The 22270-nt window shown below is 46.2% G+C and overlaps 1 protein-coding gene across 6 annotated transcripts in view; it reads left to right on the top strand.

Moving 5' to 3' along the window:
* Nucleotides 1–22270, top strand: part of MCF2 (MCF.2 cell line derived transforming sequence) — a 76682-nt gene that overhangs the window by 2640 nt on the left and 51772 nt on the right. For 4 of the 6 annotated variants that reach the window (XR_014521723.1, XM_083486240.1, XM_083486238.1 and 1 more), the window contains exons 2-4: nucleotides 8260–8328; nucleotides 9165–9279; nucleotides 17023–17113. Coding sequence is in view for 5 of the 6 variants with exons in the window: in XM_083486240.1 (XP_083342366.1) it covers nucleotides 8260–8328; nucleotides 9165–9279; nucleotides 17023–17113 (275 nt within the window). In the remaining variant the exon portion in view is untranslated. Of the gene's footprint in view, nucleotides 1–7968; nucleotides 8079–8259; nucleotides 8329–9164; nucleotides 9280–17022; nucleotides 17114–20865; nucleotides 21257–22270 lie in introns of those variants that run through there. The other 2 variants (XM_083486241.1, XM_083486242.1) reach the window with 2 other exon arrangements.

Raw genomic sequence — 22270 nt, 5'->3', positions numbered from 1 at the left:
TCTCAGGTGGCTGGTCCCACCCAGCTGCCAAAGTGGACCCTCTGATCTGCTGGGCCAGAAAGATTCCTCATCCCTGTTGTAGTTGTTTGGTGTACTAATGGTTTGAGTTGGATTGAATGAAGCAGCTACCTGTGTACTGTACTGGGGCTGCAGCTAGGTGGTTGAGAGAGCCCAGGTTCAATTCTCAACATCTCCAAGTAGGGCTGGTACATATCCCCTTCCTGAAACTATCTGCCAGTCACTGTTGACTGAGCTGCTAACTCCCTCCGCAGTCCACAGCTGTGAACTGATTCATATACGCATGTAAGTGCATCGTGTGAATGTGTGAACAGACTCATATGTTGGTCACTGGGAGTTGGGGTCTCCCAACATCTGGAGGGTCACAGGCTCCCCACCCGTCCTCTAAAGAGAGATCTGCTTGCAGCCATCAAAACAGTACTCTGATCATGGGTGGCTTTGGGGAATCATAACATACCTCCCTGGGAGTCGGTAGCAATTAACCTGAAGCAGCAACATTGACCTTAAAAGCAGGTGAATCAAGCTGTTGGAAATGCTGGGGCTTGTCCTGGAGCAGGTGTGGCAGTGAGACATGTAAACTGCTAGAGCAGGTGACTTGTCAGGCTGCATCCTTCTCGGTGGGAGAAAGGATGCTGTGCTGGAACTTGGGCAATTGCGAAAGGATGTAATGCAAGCAGCTATCGACAAGAACTGGGTTTTTACTCTAGCAAACAGCAGCTGAGTGAGGTTTGTCCAGAGGCTGTACTGTTTCAGGCTGCAGGTGCTGGCTTGCATTGTGAAATGCTCATCCTTCACACAACATTTCCCTGCATGGAGGAGAAAAGCAACAACAGTGCGCCACAGGCTTCCTTGCTTTCTATCATGCAATTGTATAAGCTCTCGAGTCTGGTGCGATGCTGTCTGCCAGACACAGGTCTGCCACTTCAGCTGCTGTTTGTAAAAAGGAGGCTTTTGTGCAGGGAGGGGAAATCTCCATTCCTCTGGCCCTGGGAGGATTCCCACCATGACCCTATTCCTCCTCAGCTTCCTGATGGCAGGCATGAGGGCTTGACGTGGCTCACTGTGCTATTCAGTAGTAAATTTAGTTGGGGTTTCCTAACCATGAAAGTTGAGAAATTATGTTATCTCTGTGTGTGTTTTGAGCATTCTGAACTATTGTATAAATATTGTTCTGTTTATGGTAAAACTGACCTAATTTTAGATGTAGACATAGTAATAATAACAATTTTTCTTACTGTGTTTTTTGCACTATCAGGAATGGGGAACCTCAGCCCTAGGGGACAAGTACAGTCCTCCGAGTCTCACTCTCTGGCCCTTAGAAGCCTCTTGGGGCCACACCCCTCATCCTTCTCGCTTCAAACCCTCCCTGAGTGTTTTTGCCTGGGTGGAATGTGTCCTTGAACTCTCATAATGATAAGGCTTCTTGCTTGCCTTTAAGAAAAATACAGAAATAAGTGTGCTGAGTGTTGTCAGGAGCCAAGTGGGCAGTAAATCACACTGTGCAAGTTGGAATTAACTCTTCATTAGCAAAAACATGATCTTCACAGATGTGGCAGAGTGTCAGGCCTAATGAGCACAGCAGCTTACCCCTGGTAGGTTTTGTCCCATGGATCAGTTGCTGAGACTGAAAGCTCCCCCCCTCCCCAGCTGCCTAAGTCCTCTCCTCTCCAGGGGTTTCCTCAGGCAACATGAGACTGCGCCTGCATGAAGCTAACTTCTCCTCCACCCTTTTCATGCCTCTTCTGGTTCTGGGACAGAAGTGGGGAGGAGATCTTGTTGCAGCAGGAGGGGGAGATACCCGTGGCTCTTCTCCAGCCAAACTCATCTCTGCCTCTTGGCCTCCCTCCTCTTCTGCTTCAGCTTCTGCCTCTGATTCTGGACTTCTCTCTGCCATAGATTTTCTCTGCTCACTAAGCCCTGCTCCCCCTTCAGCTTTTTACACCTCCTCCCAGTCTTCTCCATCTGACCCAGTCATCATTGTCCCACCACCAATCCCTGGGCTCTGGTCTTCCCAACCACTCTTCTATGTCCAACCGGTCCATGACAAGCACGTGCAGAAAGTAGCCTGCTCTTTAAAGCTCTGGTTCACATTCATTGCTCCACCCATTTTTACCTCTGACCCCACCCGCCTCTAGCATGTGGCCCTTGAAAGGTTGCCCAGAAGGAAATATGGCCCTCAGGTTTTTGCTTTCTGTCCTTGCTTATTCTCTTCCTGGAGGTATCTGTTTGTTGGGCCACTGTGGAGAGCACCCAATGAAAGGAAAATGCTTCAGTGGCTGCTATTATTATTGTGCTGCTATAACTTTTTAAGCTTATTGTAAATGCAGGAACCTGCCTTAGACCAAGTCAGACCATGGGTCAAACTAGCTCAGTACTGTCAACACTGGCTGGCAGCATCTATCAAAGATTTCAGGTAAAGTCTTTTGGAGAAGCTGGCGTTTGGACCAGGGATCTTCAATATGGAAAGCATTCTCTTCACCACCAAACTATGGATATTCTTAATGAACTCCGTATGCTGCCTTATCTTGACACAGACTGTGGGCCCTTGTATTGTCAACACTGGTTGGCAGGAGCTCTGCAGGCTTTCCAGCCCTATTTGGACATGCTGGCGACTGAACCTAGAATTGATCCTGGGACTTTCTGACTGCAAAGCAGAGGCTCTATCACTGAGCTTCATCCCTTTCCCAACTAAACCAGAGTTGGGGATTCTGAGTGATGGGACCCCCTTTGTGGGTCCCCAGGACATTTGCATGGCACCACCACTGCTACCTTTTAGGTGTCTGCTGAAGCCAATTTTGCTTTTCTATGACTAATGCTGTCTTTCCTATTAAACTCCCCAACCCCCTAATTAGCAGTTTTTCTGGAGTTTGACCAGTGTGGTGCAGTGGTTAAGAGCGGTAGTCTCGTAATCTGGTGAACCGGGTTCGCGTCTCCACTCCTCCACATGCAGCTGCTGGGTGACCTTGGGCTAGTCACACTTCTCTGAAGTCTCTCAGCCCCACTCACCTCACAGAGTGTTTGTTGTGGGGGAGGAAGGGAAAGGAGAATGTGAGCCGCTTTGAGACTCCTTAAAGGGAGTGAAAGACGGGATATCAAATCAAAATTCTTCTTTTATTACTGCCAATCATGTTTTTATAGCTGCGGAGGACTGCATGATTGGTCTTTTAAAATGCTGCTTCTTGAATATTTTATTTAGTTGTATTTATCACTACACCTCTATCATACCCAATAAACAAGGCACAAGGTTTTGCTTTTCGTTTGTTTGTTTTTGTGTTCGAATTACACTTTGCTGCTTTGGAAGCCTGTCTCTATCCTAAAAAGTGTTTTTAAAAATAATTGTAAACACATTTGATTTAATACCTTAGTATGGATACACTCTGTCCAGATTTAGACTGCTCCATATGGAAATATGATGTGATTTCTTGTAGTTGTACCTTTTTAAATCCCCCCCATCTTCCAGATTGCCCTTCTAGATTATTTTGTCTCTCCACCCACCCTGCCCCACTGCAAAAAATATTTTATCCAAAGCTCATAGCTGTGCATCCTATTAAAAATAGATGCTTCAGATGCCGTTACAGAGCTTTCAGAATATAGGGCAACAACGTCCCAAAAGGCTTTGGATGCTTTCGTAAACTGAAGAGAGTGTCTCAAAGAGAGAGAAGCAGATTGAAACAGCCATACAGGACGTTTAAAATCCTACACATGTCACACCAGAATTAACTGGTGTGGTGGGTCCCAGCATCCTAATTGTTTACTGTAATAATTATAAAAAGTGACAGCAGGTGTGTGTTGGGTAGAAAGATTTGTTTTGGATTGTAAATTGGAAAGTAGGGAGTGCCATTTAATTCCATGGTCCCTGTATATCTGCTTTTATTGCTAGTGTGTTTTCTTCATTTCAAATTTTTGGATCCTTTGGCTTCTAGGAATAGGATTTTATGGTTCTCTGAAGAGTCCCCGCTGTCACCCTTAACAGCCCAAAAGGCACAAAAGGAAACAGGACTAATAATAATAATAATAATAATAATAATAATAATAATAATTTATACCCCGCCCTCCCTGGCCAAAACCGGGCTCAGAGCAGCTAACATCAAATTAACATAAAATCAGGCAATCAATTAAAATCAGATCAGGATCAGAATAAAATCCAATCAGATGGCAACCCGCAGATTAGGGTTGGGGACCTTAAATGCTCACCAGGCCCAACTGTTTGTGCTGAACTTCTATTAGCCTGTGAGAAAAATTGGGAGGCCACTTTCATGCAAGTTCTTATGAAAGGGGAGAGGGAGTCAGACTGAACCCCGACCAAAGGCCTGGCGGAACAGCTCCGTAGGGCTGGGCTCTGCTGTTAAATTATGAGATTCTACTTTGGCAGAAATTCCACACCCTTTCACAAAATGGCGATTTAAGCACCAAAGGTTGGAAGCTTTTGCAAGATTCTTTTTTGTGCTTGTAGGAACCTACTGTGCCTTTGTCCCAGTGTTATTATTTTCATGCACTGGGGAATTTAGTGCCACTTTTACACAGACACACACCCTTTGTGTTGCAGAAATCCCTTCTGGGACGTTGTGTACCTTCACCCTGAAATGAGATCCTCTTCCTCCAAAGAACGCTTGGTCTGCGATCAAATCTTGCAAGAATGACCAGGGATTGCTTTCAACAGCCAGCCACAATCATCACCATCCTGCAAAGAAGAAAATGACCATCTTAGAATCATAGAATTGTGGAGTTAGAAAGGGCCACGAGGGTCATCTAGGCCAACCCCCTGCAATGCAGCAATCTTTTCCCCAACCCGGGACTTGAACCCACGACTTTTATAATTAAGAGGCTCTAAGCAACTGAGATATCATCTTGGATAGCCTTCTGTCAGGGGTTCTTTTGCTGCGCTCCCTGCGTTGCAGGGGGTTGGGACGAAATGATCCTCAGGGTCCCTTCCAACTCCACAGTTTTATGATTCGTCACTTCAGGGCTCTCTTGCCAGGATTCGAAAGGAGGACTTTCCTGGCTTGTGTTTGGTTTATTTCCTACACCACTTTGCTCTAGCTAGAAAAGGCCCTTGTTAGAGGGATCAGTCTCCTCTGCTTGTGGCTGGATGTGGCTCAGCTGCCCTCAGCTGAGCCTTGGTGTCACTTTACTCCCTGGCTCTTATCCTTCCCATCTTTTTGTGCTTCTGCTTTTTCCGTTTGTGCTTCTGCATTGTTAGGAGTGTGCTCACATTTCTGCTTCATATTTACCGTGCCTTGGCATGACGAAATGGAAACATCTCCATGAACAGAGGAGAGAACCCATTGGAAAGGTAGATAAGATAAGGGATGACTACTCTGTGTTAACGGCACCATGACTATCCAGATGTGTAAACAAGGGAGCGAGATGGATTTCCCCCTTAACAGTGAAGTGCAGCTTCTGATCCACTGTAATTTAGGCTGCATTCACAAAGCAGTTTATTCCATTTCCCTGATTGTTAACTTCTGCATTATGTTTGAGCATTCACATGATGTAGAAGACAGAAAACTATTGGAATATAGTGCATGTTCAGTGATCATTTCCATGTAAAGTGACACATTTGGGGTGGTATTCTGGCATACAGTACTTTCCTATTGTTTTCGTGGGGAATCATGGGAGCTTTGCCTTTAAATGAGAACTGAATCAAATTTCTCATATCCCTAGTTGTGAGAAAATGTAATTTGTGACATTGCACAATGCATTTTAATGATCAGCGGGGTACCTCTGTTGAGGCATCAGCTTCAGCTCCCAATTCCCTGGCTTTGTGGAGCCTCTCCCCCTCCCTGCCACATAGGGATGTCTTGTAACCCCTCCAGTTCTTCCATGGCTTCTTTCCTCCCATTCCACAAGTGGCATCAATTTTATTCTTTCCAACCAAAGAGGTAGCTAATCTCGGCCAATAATGGAAATCCAGTTTGACTTGCTTTAATTAAGAGCCTCCCTCCTTCAGGCTGGAAAGCCATTAGAGGATTAGAGGAAATTTGGGACATATAATTACAGATCTTATTTTGCAGCCCAAAGCCACTACTGCAAGGGAGCTTTAGTGGTAGATACACCCAACTGTTTTTGGATTGGCCGTGCTATTTTAAAACAGAATATGCTTTAATGCACTTAAAGATTCTGGTCTGTTGCAACATATACAGGGTTGGACCATTGGTCCACCTATCTCAGTATTGTCCTTACAGACCGGCAGCAGCTCGCCAGGGCTTCAGAGCAGGGACAGTTGTAGAGCAACCTGGAGATGGTGGAGATTGAACCTGGGAACTTCTGCTTGAAAGGCATTTGCTCTGGTCTGCAGGCTTTCCCCTAAAATAGGAGCAGGAAGCCCTGATACTACCCATCTTGCTCTATCACTCACTGGTGGCAGCTCCCCAATACCTCTCAAAAAAGATGTTGCAGAGCGGGAAAAGGTTCAGAAAAGAACAGACCCAACCAGCATGGTCAGTAGTTGGGCTGAGAATTGCAGAAAGATTCAGATGCCAGTGTAGTCGACTTCCGTACACATATTTGGGGTGTGGCTGGGGAAAGGCCAGCTTGCCTTCCGCTGGCCCTGGCAATGAAGCCTGGGGAAGACGTTAAAGTACGGCATGTTCAGTTTCCTTCCCACGCACGGTAAATCTTCACAAGAACCTTGCAAGGTACGTTGGCCAGAGGCAACTGATCTGAGGTTATCCAGTGATATTTCTAGGAATTTGGGCTGCCTGGGTCTAAGCTCAAATTTCTAGTTGTTGGGCTGTGTTCACAAAACATTCGCAAGGGCAACGTGAAAATGAAGCCATTGCAGACAGCAGTCCCAAGCTCTTTTCTTGTTGACTTGGGTGGAAACAGGGTGGTGTAGTGGTTAAGAGCAGTGGATTCGTAATCTGGTGAACCAGGTTCGTGTCCCCACTCCTCCGCATGCAGCTGCTGGGTGACCTTGGGCCAGTCACACTTCTCTGAAGTCTCTCAGCCCCACTCACCTCACAGAGTGTTTGTTGTGGGGGAGGAAGGGAAAGGAGTATGTTAGCCGCTTTGAGACTCCTTCGGGTAGTCATAAAACGGGATATCAAATCCAAACTACTACTACTACTACTACTACTACTCTTCTTCTTCTTCTTCTTCTTCTTCTTCTTCTTCTTCTTCTTCTTCTTTCCTGGGCACCCGAAAGAATCCGCAAACCAGCTCTTTCTCCCATTTCTGGGTTTCCTTGGTAGCGCTCTGGCCCTTTGACAAAGCCCTCGCCTGTTCCTTTTTTATAAATCACAATTGGGATTGTGTTCCACAAAGAGCAGTTGATTGGTATCGAGAAGAGTAATGAGTGTTTAGGCGGCTAGACAGGTGTGTAGTATACCTGCTGTTTGCAAATGGTGTGGGCAGTTCTGGTGAGGGGCAGGGAAGATAAATAACAGGCAGCACTGAACCAGCCCTCCTTAAAAGGACATTAATTACTGCACATGCTGTGACTGTGACTCAAGAACATCACCTACTCTGTAACCTTTTGCTGACCCTGTTCTTGCCCTGGTCTTGTTGTTCATAAAACCCAGGCTCAAAGTTTTAGCCCTCTGAAAGGATTTGTTGTGGGCTGCCTGCCTGCCTGCAGGTAGCTCTTTGCAGCACACTGACGGTCCGAAAGGAAGGAGGGCAAAAATCGTACTTCCTGGCCCTGCCTTGACTCATCTAGATGTTTTTCAAGCTGTGAACACATCTAGATGTGTACAGTACATAAGTTACGTGAACAATCTGGGATCCTGCAAAATGCAGGGTTGTTGATTGTGCAGAGTTGCATCAGCTCTGTTCGCAGGTTGAATGAACTTGAGGTTGTGTAGATGGACCTACTCCGGACTGACTTACAGATGTCAGCGATGAGATAGTTCCTTCCTTTAGGTTGACAATCCAAAACAATACACAACACAAAAGGAAAATGGATTGGGAGGGAGAAAAGCAAACTCAGACACGCTTCCTTAATTACAGAGTTATTGGAATGGCCAGCTGGAATGGGGGAGATATCACAGAGAGGATGATATCCTTTTCCATCAGGAGATGCTAGGGTTTGAGCCTGGGACCGTCTGCATCCAAAGCAGGTACTCTGCCAATGAGCTATGACTCTCCCACACGGAGGATATAGAAAGGGAAGAGCAGGCACTTGAGTCAATGGATGATGGAGATGCAGGAAGGAGAAGCCTGGAGAAAGTGGGATATAGATGTGACAGGTTCAAGCTACGCAATGATTAAGCCATGCATTTCATGTTCCTTTTTTGCCAGAGTCATCTCTTCCAACACGTGCAAAGGACATTGCTGAGGACTTGAAGAAAGAATTTGCATTTCTTTCTGGTGAGTATGGCAAACTCTTCTTTGTCTCCCAAACATTTTTTTAAAGTGTGATATAAATAGGCAAAATTAAAGTAAACCCCACCCCACATTGCTGGGACCAGTTTGAGGCTGAACAAGGGCTCTGCTGGGACCAGGGGTGGACAGTGCAGTTTGAGACGGAAGTGAAATGCAAGTCCACAGCAGTTAGCATAATAAATAAGGGCTCCACTTAGGTTAGTTTCATGGTCACATAGTAGTGTAGTTGGACCCCTTCATGATAGTCACAGCCATGCCCCCTTCAAAAAGTATTCAATAATCTTATCAATATATGGTAATAATAATTAGAGATGCAATTCAACAACCAGTGCGGATCTGCATTTGTTGCCCTTCAGCTAGAGCTATGCACGTACATGGGCAAATGATTAGGAGTGCTCCAGTGTCTTATTTCAGAGTGACTTGAGTTCTGTTTTCCTTGAAGTCCCATTGCACATAAGCCCCTTGCATTCTCAGTGTTCCTAAACACTTAGCTCTGGAGCATGCAGAACAATTCCTCCTGGTCATTCTCCCCATGTTCTTTCTCCAGAGGGGCCCTTGGAGCCAGTCCTCAGGGGCTGGCTCATCTCATTCCAGACGAGCTCCAAGTAGCACCCAGGGTGAGAAGACTCCTTCTTTGTGGTGAAAAGGTCCCCTTGCATGCTGGGCAGCTTTAAGATGCTGGAGACAGTGAACCTGCTGCAGAAATAGTAATGGGTCTTTGACCGTGACCCTGCCTCCCCCAGCAGGCACATGTGTTGAATGGTTTAGCAGCTGGTTTAGGATGTCTGCTTATTCCCACCCAACCCTCTCTTCCAAACTAGGTGGAAGAGGGAAAGACAACGGCTGGATCATAACATTTCCTGAAAATTCCAATTTCAACCAAATGCCTGAAGAGGTTGTGACAAAAGTTTTGAGCTACTTAACTCGGATTCCAAGGTACCCATATTTCACTCTAGTGGGTGCTGCGCTGTTACATCAGCTTGATATTGTTATAGATTTAAGGGTGGGGGACTCCCCTAAACCCTATAAATTACCAAATGCTAGTATTTTGATTATTTGGGACATGAAGTGAGAATGCAAGCTGCAGAAGAATTCCTGTGGCTGAGCTATGTTCCTCAAGGAACAATAGAGAACAATTGAGGGACATTAACAATGGGACGCGGGTGGCCCTGTGGTCTAAACTGTTGACCCTTGGGCTTGCCGATCAGAAGGTTGGCAGTTCGAATCCCCATGACAGGGTGAGCTCCCGTTGCTCGGTCCCAGCTCCTGCCAACCTAGTAGTTTGAAAGCACGCCAAAAAGTGCAAGTAGATTAATAGGTAAACGGTGTTTCCATGTGCTGCTCTGGTGTTGGTGTTCCATTACGCCAGAAGCGGCTTAGTCATGCTGGCCACATGACCTGGAAAAACTGTCTGCGGAGCGGACAAACGTCTGCTCCCTCGGCCAGTAAAGCGAGATGAGCACCACAACCCCAGAGTTGTTTGCGACTGGACTTAACTGTCAGGGGTCCCTTTACCTTTTAACAATACAAGAGATGGCGTTCCCCCTTGCCCTGAGGTGTGAACAGAGACTGGGGATTTAGAAGGTTGCCAGGGTGACTGTTCTGGGAGCAAGGAGGAGGAAGAGGAGCTGAGATCAATCCTGGGCAGGTTGCCTGAAGGTTGCCTGCACTGCTGTGGGGGTACCAACCCCTCTTGAAGGGGCCAGGCTGTAAGATCTGGACTCCCTCCATGCAGACTGAAGGTGTAAACAGGTGAATAAACAAACCATATTTCTTAAAGCCATGGCATTTCTCCACCACGTCTTCCTTAGGCTGAGAGACAGAGGCTGGCTTAGGCTACCTCACAAGGTTGTTGCAAGGATGAAAGGTATATATTCATGAAGGGGGCATGTGGACTACTGTGGCGCACTGGAGAATCAGCATAATTAAAAAGCAGATAGTTGCCTATTGCTTACTTTGACAAACTATGTCAGCACCAGAATCATAAACAGCAGTGTTGCTGCATCAATAACCAAGATAGAAAACTTGCGGCTTTTTTTTCTGGTGGGGGGCATGACATAGTTATGTATTAGGAGCATATTTTGCAAATACAATTCCCAGCATCTCCAGTTGGAAAAAAAAAATTCTGGTGGAAAGTAATAACTGAGCTATGTTCCCTGAGGTTTAGAAACTTGGCAAAGGGCAGGCGGCTGTTTAAAAATGAAACAGAGATTCTGTGCATCCTTCCCTTAAATGCGTGCTGGATTTAAAAACAGCAACACACATGCACAATCCTGGAGGTCCAAATAACAGCATACATATCATGTTCACTAGTTTCATTTGCAAATGTTTGTTCTGGAACCTAATAATTAAACACTTGTTGGTTTAATTCACCTGTGTCAACCTTCAACGCTGTGCTGCCAGGAAGTAAGAAGAACTGGGGAAAGGAAGAGAAAAAACGTTAACTGTGATCAAGTTACTAATAAAATAAATCAGTCTACCTTGATACCTGCCCAGCAGGTTGGGTTGTATATTCAGTGCAGTAGTGAGGTGCTCAGAACTTTGTTTTACAGGCAGGAGGCTCACTTCTGGACTTAATGGCTTTATGTCTCTCTAGAGGGCAATGTGTATTTCTTCCCTTACTTGACCTGAGTCTCCTGTTTCAATGTGATTGTTTTAGCACATATTTTAATTGCATATTTTTTTCATTTATTTCTTTTTAATGAATGGGATTCCCCCACCCACCCCTTTTGTATCTTAGTGGTTGACGTTTATATTTGAATGTTTGTGTAATTGGTTTTTTACCCTCGTAAGCTGCTTAGAAGCTTATTGCGGCATTAAGTGGTATATAAATTAATAAACAGTAATACTTGCGGTCAGTCTGACATTTTACCACACTTGGGGATCCTCCTGCTCAGTGGTGCCCTGGATGTTTGCCCAAAAAAACCTAACTTGATGGCACCACTCTTTGTTGGAGAGTTTAAGTGCCATTTGCCTGTATGTGGTCAGTAAATGAATCTAGCATTAACTGCTCTGAGTTTGATGGTATCTGCAGGTTCATTGCTGAAGTCAGAGAATGAATATTGGGCCTCGGACACTGTTAAAAAGTCTTAATGCACCCCTTGACTTGAAAAAGCTGGCAACTCCTGGTCTAGGTGTGCCATTTATTAACTGATGCACTATACATTTTTGTAAACTGATGTGGAATTTAGTAAAATGGCAGTCAAAAAGGACTCCCACAAGTCGACGGTGATGGTAACTATGCCTAGATGCGCCAAAAAAAGGATATTAGACAAACTCATGGTTGCCACAACAGTCAAATGGACCTTATGTTCAGAAGCACTGCACCCCCAAGTATTGTGCACCGGGAGCAACAAACAGGGGAAGGGATCTTGTCTTAATGAGAAAAACATCCGTTTTTGAGAAGCAAAACAGTGTTAGCAAAGTCATGTAAATAATGCAGGTAGAGACAGAAGAAATCCTTGTAACCCTTTACCAAGGAAAATGAGCAAAATAGTGTGCAATTTGAGGATAAATAAATGAGAAAAATGTGCATAATTTGAAGAGAGGTTTTTATCTATTTTACTTCAAGGCCTTGTATATAGCAGGGAGACATTCAGCAAAATTAGCTGGTGTGGGGAAGGGAGGAAGACTCTCAGAACTGCACAGCCAATCAGAGCATGTGGCATCTTAGCAAACATCATGCCACTCTGCCCAGTTGCTGCATCTCTGCCTGCCCCCACCCTTGGCTAGCCCAGGGGTCTGCAACCTGCGGCTCCGGAGCCGCATGTGGCTCTTTTACATCTTTGCCGCGGCTCCGGGGCGGATACTAGCGAGGGGAGGAGGCGCATTGTGCGCCCCGACACTCCTCACTGTGGCGGGCACTGTACTGGCTGTGACGTCGCATGGGGGCGGTGCGTGCATTAGTCACGCACCGTCCCGACGTCACCTTCCCGCCCGCTGTCAGATTGTGGCTCCAGAGATATATTTGTTTTAAATGTCGCAATGGTTTTGCGGCTCCCAGTTGTTGTTTTTTCTTCGGAAACGGGTCCAAGTGGCTCTTTTTGTCTTAAACGTTGCAGACCCCTGGGCTAGCCGAATTATCCTTTAAGCAGGGAGTTCTGAAGAGTGAGTACGTCCACACTATAGGATCAATTTCATATGAAGGTGGAACAAGTATCATGTGGCACCAGTTCCACAGATCAAAGCAGCCAAGGGGGCATATACAGTGGTACCTCGAGTTACATACGCTTCAGGTTACAGACTCCGCTAACCCGGAGATAGTACCTCGGGTTAAGAACTTTTCTTCAGGATGAAAACAGAAATTGTGCTCTGGCGGTGTGGCAGCAGCAGGAGGCCCCATTAGCTAAAGTGGTGCTTCAGGTTAAGAACAGTTTCAGGTTAACAACGGACCTCCAGAATGAATTAAGTTCTTAACCCGAGGTCCTGGGGGAAAGGTGATCTTGCAAATAAACTAGCCCTAAGCTTTAGTCTATAAAGCCCTTAATTATGATATTTTTGTTATTTAGGTATTTAGTTATTGCATTTATATCCCACTTTTCCTCCAAGGAGCTCAAGAAGGCATGCATAGTTCTCCCCCCCCCATTTAATCCCCACAACAACCCTGTGAGGCAGGACAGGCTGAGAAGCAGTGACTGGTCACCCAGGGAGCTTCATGGCTCAGCAGGGATTTGAACCCTGTTCTTGCAGGTGCTAGTATGACACTCTAAGCCAGGGGTCAGCAAACTCTTTCAGCAGGGGGCCAGTCCACTGTCCCTCAGACCTTGTGGGGGGCCGGACTGTATTTTTTTGGGGGGGGGGAATGAATGAATTCCTATGCCCCATAAATTACCCAGAGATGCATTTTAAATAAAAGGACACATTCTATTTATCTAAAAACACGCTGATTCCTAGACCGTCCGTGGGCCAGATTTAGAAGTCGATTGGGCCAGATCTGGCCCCCAGGCCTTAGGTTGCCTACCCATGCTCTAAGCAATGCCCCACAGTGAGGTTGGCCTGGGAGCAAACAGGCAATAGTGAAGGTGCTGCACAGCAGAGGTCCCACATGCTGGCAGGGTCTCATTCCTGCCAGCAATCATTTCCTCAGAATTCCACGCTAGCTGCAGCTTCCAGGTCAAGCGCAAAGGGAAGCACCACCTAATAATACAAAGTAATAATGTTAATGCAGCACATCCTGGCCATTTTCAGAAGGGAAGCTGAACAGAGCATACTGTTGGTTACAGTGGTTGAACTGCTGAGCTCGATTTGAACTCTGTGCCCACTTCGTCTCTTTGCTGCAGCTTCAGATATATGATCCTTCCCACTCACTGAGCCCAGCCACTTCCTGGAATTCCTGCAAGATACAAAAATTGCAGTCTCTTCCCACCTGTCCAAAACCCCTGAGGGTTTTTTTGGGGGGGAGTTTCATCCAGAGGTGTGTTGCCACCAATCTCGTGTGTGAACTGAAGGTTGCCGTTTCCAAAGATGAAAGTGCAACCCAGCGAACGAGTCATTGCAGAGTTGCTCCACCTTATTAAGGCACTTTAGGGCTGTTCCCAGTATTGCTTAGAGAGGGAACGCCCTAGCAGATAGCAGTCCGCCACCCACCACACCCTAGGCAGCAAGGGTGGCAGAACCATGAAATCATGGGAGCAACAAGTGAGAGATTTGCAAAGCAGAAATTTGCCTAACCAGGATGTGTGTGTGTGTGTGTGTGTGTGTGTGTGTGTGTTTTTACTTCCTTTCAGCTGGCTGGGTGCTGATTGATACAGGAATATAATCTATAGAGACTAGGGATGGGGAAAGAATTCCTTTGGCCTGCTTTGCGCAATGGACCAACCTGCTCTGACATTCCCAGACTCGCTATCTGATCGGAATGCAACTCCCACTTGGATTGCACCCTTTTCTGGATTTTGCAGTGTGCACAAAAATAATAATGCATATTTTATGTAAAAAAGATTAATATTGCATTGTTTTGTACTGGTGAATGCATCAAAAAGTATGCATTTTATCTACTGTTTCATGAAATTTATATACCACTGGAAAGGAAGGGATTTACTCTTAAGCTTATCCTCAATATCCAACTTTCCTCTCCCTCTTAATAACATTTTTGTACGTGGTTTCTTTTTCCATTTATGCACGCTTTGTCCTAATATTTGCATTCTTGTCCACATTATTTTTGTGTGTGTGTTAGAGAAGCATGTGTTTCAATTCAGTACAGGTTTAGTATGAATTTGGTAGGTTCTCTTTAAAATGCAAACTGTACTGAATCTCACCCTGCTGCAAGTCTTGCAGCATCAGATTCTGGGAAGCCATTGCTAGGGCGTGTGCCCTCCTTTGTTTCTCCGCCTTTTCTTTTTCCTGTCCTGCCCCACCCTTCTCTTTCAGTGGCTTTGATCCTAGAAAACAAAATAAGTATGGAATTGACCAAAATCTTGCAACGTGCCTTGGAATTTGCAGCCTGATCTCCAGGCAATGTTATTTGCCAAGTGTTTTCTGCCATGCAAACCTCTCATTAACAGTGTGATGAGTAGATTCAGAGCGGGTTCCCCTAAATTATAGTCTTGAAGAACATGAATTAGTAATTGAGTCAGGCAAGGTTAGGGCACGTGTGATTAGGTTTTTGCATGCGGTTCTGTGGTTTTGCCGGGAGAACAAAGACTTGTGCAACAGAGAAAGAAGAATCCACCTTATTCCAGATAAATAGCACATGCTCCAAGTATCCCCGTCTACTATCAGTTTCAGTTCTCTGGTCCCTGTCCCTGGTAAACCAGTTTCTCCTTTGTGCCCATAGGTTTTGTTTTTTTGCTTTTGCTGCTTCTTTAAATATTGTCAGCTGCAATATTATTTACTGCATTTACTGCAGTATTATTTACTGCATTACAGTGGTACCCCGCAAGACGAATGCCTCGCAAGACGGAAAACCCGCAAGACGAAAGGGTTTTCTGTTTCGGAGGCGCTTCGCAAGACGAATTTCCCTATGGGCTTGCTTCGCAAGACGAAAGCCCATAGGGAAATCTCCGGGGACCTGTTTTAAATTGCTGGTGGTCGGGAGCAAAGACTTTCGCCCACAGCCGGCCTTCAGAAGAGGTCCTGGACCTCTTCTGAAGGCCGGCGGGGGGCAAAAGTCTTTGCTCCCCCCGCCTGCCTTCCCGGGACAGCGGAGACTTCTCCGCTGCCCCGGGCGATCTTAAAATGCTGGCGGGCGGGAGCGAAGCGTTCGCTGCCGACCCCCAGCATTTTAAAATCTCCCCGGGACAGCAGAGAAGTCCCGCCCTGCTCGGGATGGCGGCGCAGAGCTGTCTGCCGTGCCGGGATCAGCGCAGCTCTGCACCGCCATCGGGAGCCGGGGGCGAACTGAAATTCACTTCAGTTTGTATTTAAAGGCAAATGTGCCTAATTTGCACTTTCTGAAACAGTATGTGAACCAAGGCACAGCCACCCCCCTTTTTTAAAATCAAATTAAAATGTGCCGAATTTTGTAATTATATGTTGATTTTTTTATATATATACTAAACTTATACCCTGCCCTTTCTGTCAAAAGAGCATTTGGCAGCAGACAGATGTAAAAACAAAAGCATTATAATGTAATTGAAGCAATCTAAGAAGAATTACAGTTAAAAGGATCTAAAAGCTGTTTCGTTTTAAACCATATTAGCAGTTAAAAACACTGTTCCATCCAATGATCTTTGGGTGGCAAGGGACAGGATTCTTCAGCCTCCTAGGTGAACAGGAATGCTTTCAAATTCCTCCTGAAAGTTAATCATGATGGAGACAGGTGCACTTCACTAGCGAAGGCATTCCACAACCAGGGAGCCACTCCTGTAAAGGCTGTGTCACAGTTCTGCACCAGTGGGGCAGCCCTCAGTGGCAGCACTGCAAAAAGGCCTCCCTAGCCAATTGTAGGGTCCAGGATGGTTGGAACTGGGGAAGGTGCTACTTTAGGTACAGTACCTGGCTCCCAGTCAAGTAACGTGTACATAAAATGCATATATTATGGGGAGTTTCTGATTTGTAAAAATATGTGTTTCGGGTGCAAAGCTGCATACAAAAATGGGTACATTATGGGAGTTTCAAACTGCAATGCCAGTGACTTTTCATGAGGACTTTAAAAGCAACATTTGCAACCTGATTCGGATATGTGGAGAACTGAACTTAAGAACCAGAAAAATGAGACACTTGGTTCGTCATATTTGCCCATCCATATTCCTGGTGGACCTGGGTGGTACGTGACTGTAGAAACCTTCAGCTGACATACCCTGCCAGTGCGACTTTTCAAGGGTGAGCTTTTAACCCACAATAGGAATGGATGTTTGTGTATTGAAAGCTATTTTTTTTTAAAAAAATAATGTAGGAAGAAGAAGAAGAATTTGGATTTGATATCCCGCTTTATCACTATCCTAAGGAGTCTCAAAGCGGCTAACATTCTCCTTTTCCCTTCCTCCCCCACAACAAACACTCTGTGAGGTGAGTGGGGCTGAGAGACTTCAGAGAAGTGTGACTAGCCCAAGGTCACCCAGCAGCTGCATGTGGAGGAGCGGAGACGCAAACCCGGATCCCCAGATTACAAGTCTACCGCTCTTAACCACTACACCATACTGGATTTAGATCCAGGAAGCCCAGTTGTGAACTTTTGGTGTGGATGTCAATGGCACAGCTCTGTTCCCTGCTTCTTCTTTATTTAATTTTTTTATGTTCCAGCCAACGTGAATTGGACACCAAATTTATCCTAATCCTGGACAGAAGGTTGGATACATGGACGTCTGTCAAAATGACTCTGCAAAGAATAGCAGTAAGTTCTTCTGTGGTGGGGTGGGCACAAGGGGAGTGTCATTATCTGCCCAAGGACCATAATTCCTTTGTGGATAACCTTCCAGGGGACAAACGCCAGTGGTGGGAGGAGCCAGAAATGGGCAGGGCTAGAGGCAGAAGTGGGTGGACCAATGGCTGTGACTCTTACCAGGAGAGCAGGTTGCATTTCGGCCAGGCAGAAGCCAGAGGTTTCTGCACACACAAACACACACACACACACACACACCTCTCTCTCACACACACTTCCCAAGACACCCTCCATCCAGGTAAAGAAGTAGTGTTACCACAGTTCTATTACACATTCCAGCCACGCAAAATCATTGGAGGAGGATGCTAAAGAGGGTATTCCCTGGGGACAGTTCTGAGGACTGGTTCCCCAATTCCAGGGGTGTTGGGCAGGGGAAGGGGAGTTGGGGGGCTGACCACCATTGGAGGAGAAGGCCTAGGTGTTTGGTCTTGTTCTAGCCCTAGTGAGCTCTGCCACTAAGGTGACATATCCACTAAGCTCTTTGGTTTGGTGGTGCTGGTGCTGAATGCTAGATCAGTCCATAATAAAACAATGCTCATTCATAATTTGAGTGGGCTGATCTGGCTTGGGTGAGTGAGCTGGGTGGGCCTGACCTTACCCAGCTCTGTCCACCTGGATTTTCAGTGCTGCAGCAATCTAGACTAGGGAGTCAAGGCAGGGGGGTTGGTTATTGCCCATACAGACACCATTTCCTCAACCAGGGAGGTTCTTGACCTTGGGATGGGATTAGAAGGTCAGCACTTGAGACTGGGCCAGAGAGTTGGTGATGCCCCTCAACCCCTTCTCTTCCTGCCTTACCAGATTTAGCAGAAGGTGGCTGACCATTTGGGCCCAGAGTGTGGTTAATGCTTTGCTGCATGAAGGGGTGGTCTCTGCTGCACTATAGTCCACTGTATATAATAAACACCTAACTACAAGTTCCTGGTTCCTGCTTTGTCCATCCTGTCTGTAGCCAAGTTGCCAATTGCTTCAGTGGACTGTGTATACTCTGCTAGGTCTGGCTAAGATCCTGCAACTAGTCAGAAAGTTGTGAAACACCAATAGGTTTTGCCAGTATAACCTTTGCAGAAAATAGGGCAAGGGGAGTGTGACCTTGATCTCTCTTCAGCACTTGATGCCATTGGCCATAGTATCCTCCTGGACCATTTCTGGGAAATGAGAACTGGGCGGTGTGTTTGGGGGGTCCTGGGCTGTCCAGATGACAAGACTCACCTTTTTAGAAAGGCTTTGGAAGTAAGCCTCAAGGAAAATTCTATACCCGCTGCCTGTCAGGGCGGGTGTCACGAGTAAGTCAGGAATAACTCACACAGTAGCGAGTGAAGTTAACTCTTTATTCAAATAAGAGAAGTTCGGGGAAATTAAAAAACACACACCATTTTATAAGTTGTATGAGCTTGTTTCTCAGTTTGATTCTTTTACATGGTTTTGCATGTTTTGTGGTATTTTATGCATTGTGATTTGCTGTGGTTTTTATTTATTATCATCTAGTAATTCTTTATTGTAACTGATAAGTGTTATTATTTGTGGATATTTAATTTTACTGTTTACTATTATATTCTAATGGATTATTGAAAATTGCTTTATTTGATATAAGTTGTTTATTTTAAAGTTATTGTGGCTTTCTTTTATTGGATCAGATTATTATTATGTATGTGATCTTTGCTGTCTATTTTATTGTTTCTTCAGCTTGTAAACCGCCACGTGCATAGTAATATAGAAAGGCGGTATTACAAACTAAAAGTGAAATGAAAAATGAAAATAAACAAAAGAGCCCAGGAGGCCAGACCTAGTGAGCAAAGCAACTCATCCCAGTAGTTCTTACCCCAATGAGGCAGTTGCAAGGACTGAAGATCCCTCTTTCCCACAGTTCTCTAAGTCTTCTCCCCTGTTTCCTTCCCAAGCAATCTGAGACTCCTTCGTCTTACCTTTCTTTGATCCGCCCTCTTCACACCTCTTTGGATTCTGGAAGACCAGAAGAGAGGGGAGCTGGTCACCGCAGGATGGGGAGACACCCAGGCTTCCTCACCAGCCTGCCTTATCTCTGCCACTTGGCCCTTGCCTCTGCTTCTGATTATGGACTGCTGTCTGCCACAGACTCTTCCTGCTCACTAAACCCTCTTATCTCTTCAGCTTGTGACACCTCTTCACAATCTGCTCCCTCTTCTCCTTCTGACTACTCATCACCATCCCACCGCCAATCCCTCTGAGCCTTCTTCCCTTAGGGGTTCCCCAGCTGGTGCCTCCCACCACCCCTCTGCATCCAGCCAGTCCATGACGCTGCCTTGCAGGATATCTTTGGGAAAGGAAAAGGCTCAGGAGTAAACCCTATGCAAATCCATAGTGCAGTCCCTAAGATGGTTGGATGGCGCCTTGTATACCTCTTTCTGGCAACTCCTGCAGCCAAGCTGGTGCCAAATGTATTGCTCTGCTTTCCTTTGGACCACATCAGCAAGGCTGAGAGGGGAGTCTTGTTGTCTGGGCAGCCCAGAACCTCCATACGCACTGCCCAGTCTAGAGCCCTGGAGAGGTCACCCATCTCTGCAGCCACAACCATCTCAAGCAGCATCTGACAATGGATTGTATAACATAGCCATTGTGGCCATTGATAGCCTTTTTCTCCATTATTTTGACTGCCCCCCCTTTAAAGGTGTCTAGGTTGCTGCCCTTCTCTGCATCTTGTGGCAGCAAGTTCCATAGTTTAAACTAACGCACTGTAGCTATTGATAGAACATAGGTAAAGGTAAAGGGCCCCCTGACCATTAGGTCCAGTCGTGACCGACTCTGGGGTTGCGGTGCTCATCTCGCTTTACTGGCCGAGGGAGCCGGCGTACAGCTTCCGGGTCATGTGGCCAGCATGACTAAGCCGCTTCTGGCGAACCAGAGCAGCGCATGGAAACACCGTTTACCTTCCTGCCAGAGCGCTACCTATTTATCTACTTGTACTTGACGTGCTTTTGAACTGCTAGGTTGGCAGGAGCAGGGACTGAGCAACGGGAGCTCACCCTGTCGTGTGGATTCGAACCCCCGACCTTCTGATCGGCAAGTCCTAGGCTCTGTGGTTTAACCCACAGCGCCACCCGCGACCCCTTGATAGAATATAAGTTGTAGTTATTGATATAACTTTTGCAGAGTTCTGCTGCATCAGGCCAAAGGAGAATCTTGTCTAGCATCCTGTTCTCACAGTGGCCACCTGGATACTCCTTATAGGAAGCCTGCAAGCAGAATCTGAGCACAGCAGCACTCCTCCCCTACTTGTGATTCCCAGAACCTGGGATCCAGAGGCATGGCACATCTGGCAGTAGAAGGATAGCATAGCCATCCTGGCTAGTAGCCTAAAACACCTCAGGGGCATGTGATCTGCTCTCTTCACCAGGGCACATCCGTAGCAGCCAGCAGCAAAAATGGAGACCATATCAAAGTTACCAAATGCTATCCCTATTCCTCTCCCTCTCTGTCTCTGTATTAGTTGTCCAGGAGCTATCAGCCATCAAAGCATTATTTGTTTCTCATCTGTGGGAAAGCTTTGAGGGAGGGGGGGGGGGGAAACACCGGAAAGGATGCTCGCTAGAGTCTTAACACTGCTCCGGAGTGTGTTGCTGCTGTGAGCTATAAATGGCAATATATACATCTTCAAACTTCTGCATTCCACCTTAAAAATCTATAGCTGTTCTTGGCCACTGAGTCTCTCCCCCCCACCTTTCTTGCCGGCTAGCACAGCCAACAGCCATTCATAGTTTTGGCACCCTTGCCTGCTCTGCTTTAGCCAGAGGAGAGGAGAGGACCAGGTCATCTGCCAGTCAGTTTTGCGTATGGGAATGAATAGATTATGGGAACATGTATCAGCGCCACCCGTGCAACTGACATGAGTGAGGAGGCTGCTCTGTGTGTTCTGTGCAGCGATGCCTTGGCACGAAGAGAAGCAGCAGTGCAGGCGGCCGGCTACCCCCGGCGATTTTTAAACACCTCACGAGATCCACGGGTCTTATTTCACTGATGCCGCATTGACATTTGGGCAAGGTAGCCAGTTCCTGTCTTGCAAGGGAGATGGCCGAGGCGAATCCCCCAGGAGGCAAGATGAGGGGAAGAAGGAATGCGGTAAGGACTCTGTCTGCCTGCAGTCTTTCTCCTTTTTTTTTTTTTGCAAAGCAGATTTCTAAGTTCAAATGCAGCCTTGATGCAGCACTAGCATCCAGCCTAGCTAGCAGTGCAGCATTCTAGGACAAACTGCTGAACACAGCGCTTGGGAAATTAAAGGGGGGGGGCGCGAGGGAAAGGATGATGCTTGGGCAGTATTTACTGCATTTTCCGTAATTGTCCAAAACACCTGTCCACACTGATGAAGCAAGGTTGGCACCAGTTTTAAACAGAGCTCCTAAGTCTGGGTGTCTGTCTGTCTGAGAGATGTGGGGGACTTCAGAACCCCTTTATTGCATCATACATATGCATATATATATACCTCGGTCTTTGAAGGCAGAAAGAGGAAATCAGGCAGAAATATTTCATTCTTTGTGGAGCCTCCTGCAGGGCCTGTAAAGAAATAGGCCATGCTTTTTGAAATCAGCTACTCCTAGAATGCCAGCCTTGAACACTTTCCCTTCTGTCAGGGACAGCCCTGATCTTTTACCTGCACTTATTAAAACCATTGTTTCTAATTTTTTAGCATTTTTGCAGAGGGAGGGGAAAACTCCTTTGAACTCTTCTGTTAGCCAGTACAGATGCATGTTCTTCTTGCTCTCTAAAACTTATGCTGGCCAGTTCTACCACACATGCATGCAAATGCGTTTGTGCATGGATGCAAAGTGTAGCATAGTGTACTCTTTCAATTCCCCTTCCTCTCCACCTCCAAAAATGAAACAATACTGCCTATCTGTAGGGCAAATGTTGCTCAGCTATTCTGCAAATTCAGTCAATTCCATCATATAAGTGAAAAACTTGTACAATATGTTTTGGGGCTTGTTTGTACTTTAAAGAAAGAGAGAGAGAGAATTATGATGGTCAGTTTATTGACATGTCCCTACTTTAGATTAGCCAGTGCCAGACAAGACTCTTGCAGAGGTGGATTTAGGGGAGTGCAACCAGTTCAGTCAAACTGGGTGAAGAGCCTTGGGG

Source organism: Podarcis liolepis (genome assembly GCF_965112155.1).
Source record: "Podarcis liolepis genome assembly, chromosome: Z".
Classification (NCBI taxonomy): Eukaryota; Metazoa; Chordata; class Lepidosauria; order Squamata; family Lacertidae; genus Podarcis; species Podarcis liolepis.
This window is presented reverse-complemented; position numbering and strand designations above follow the sequence as displayed.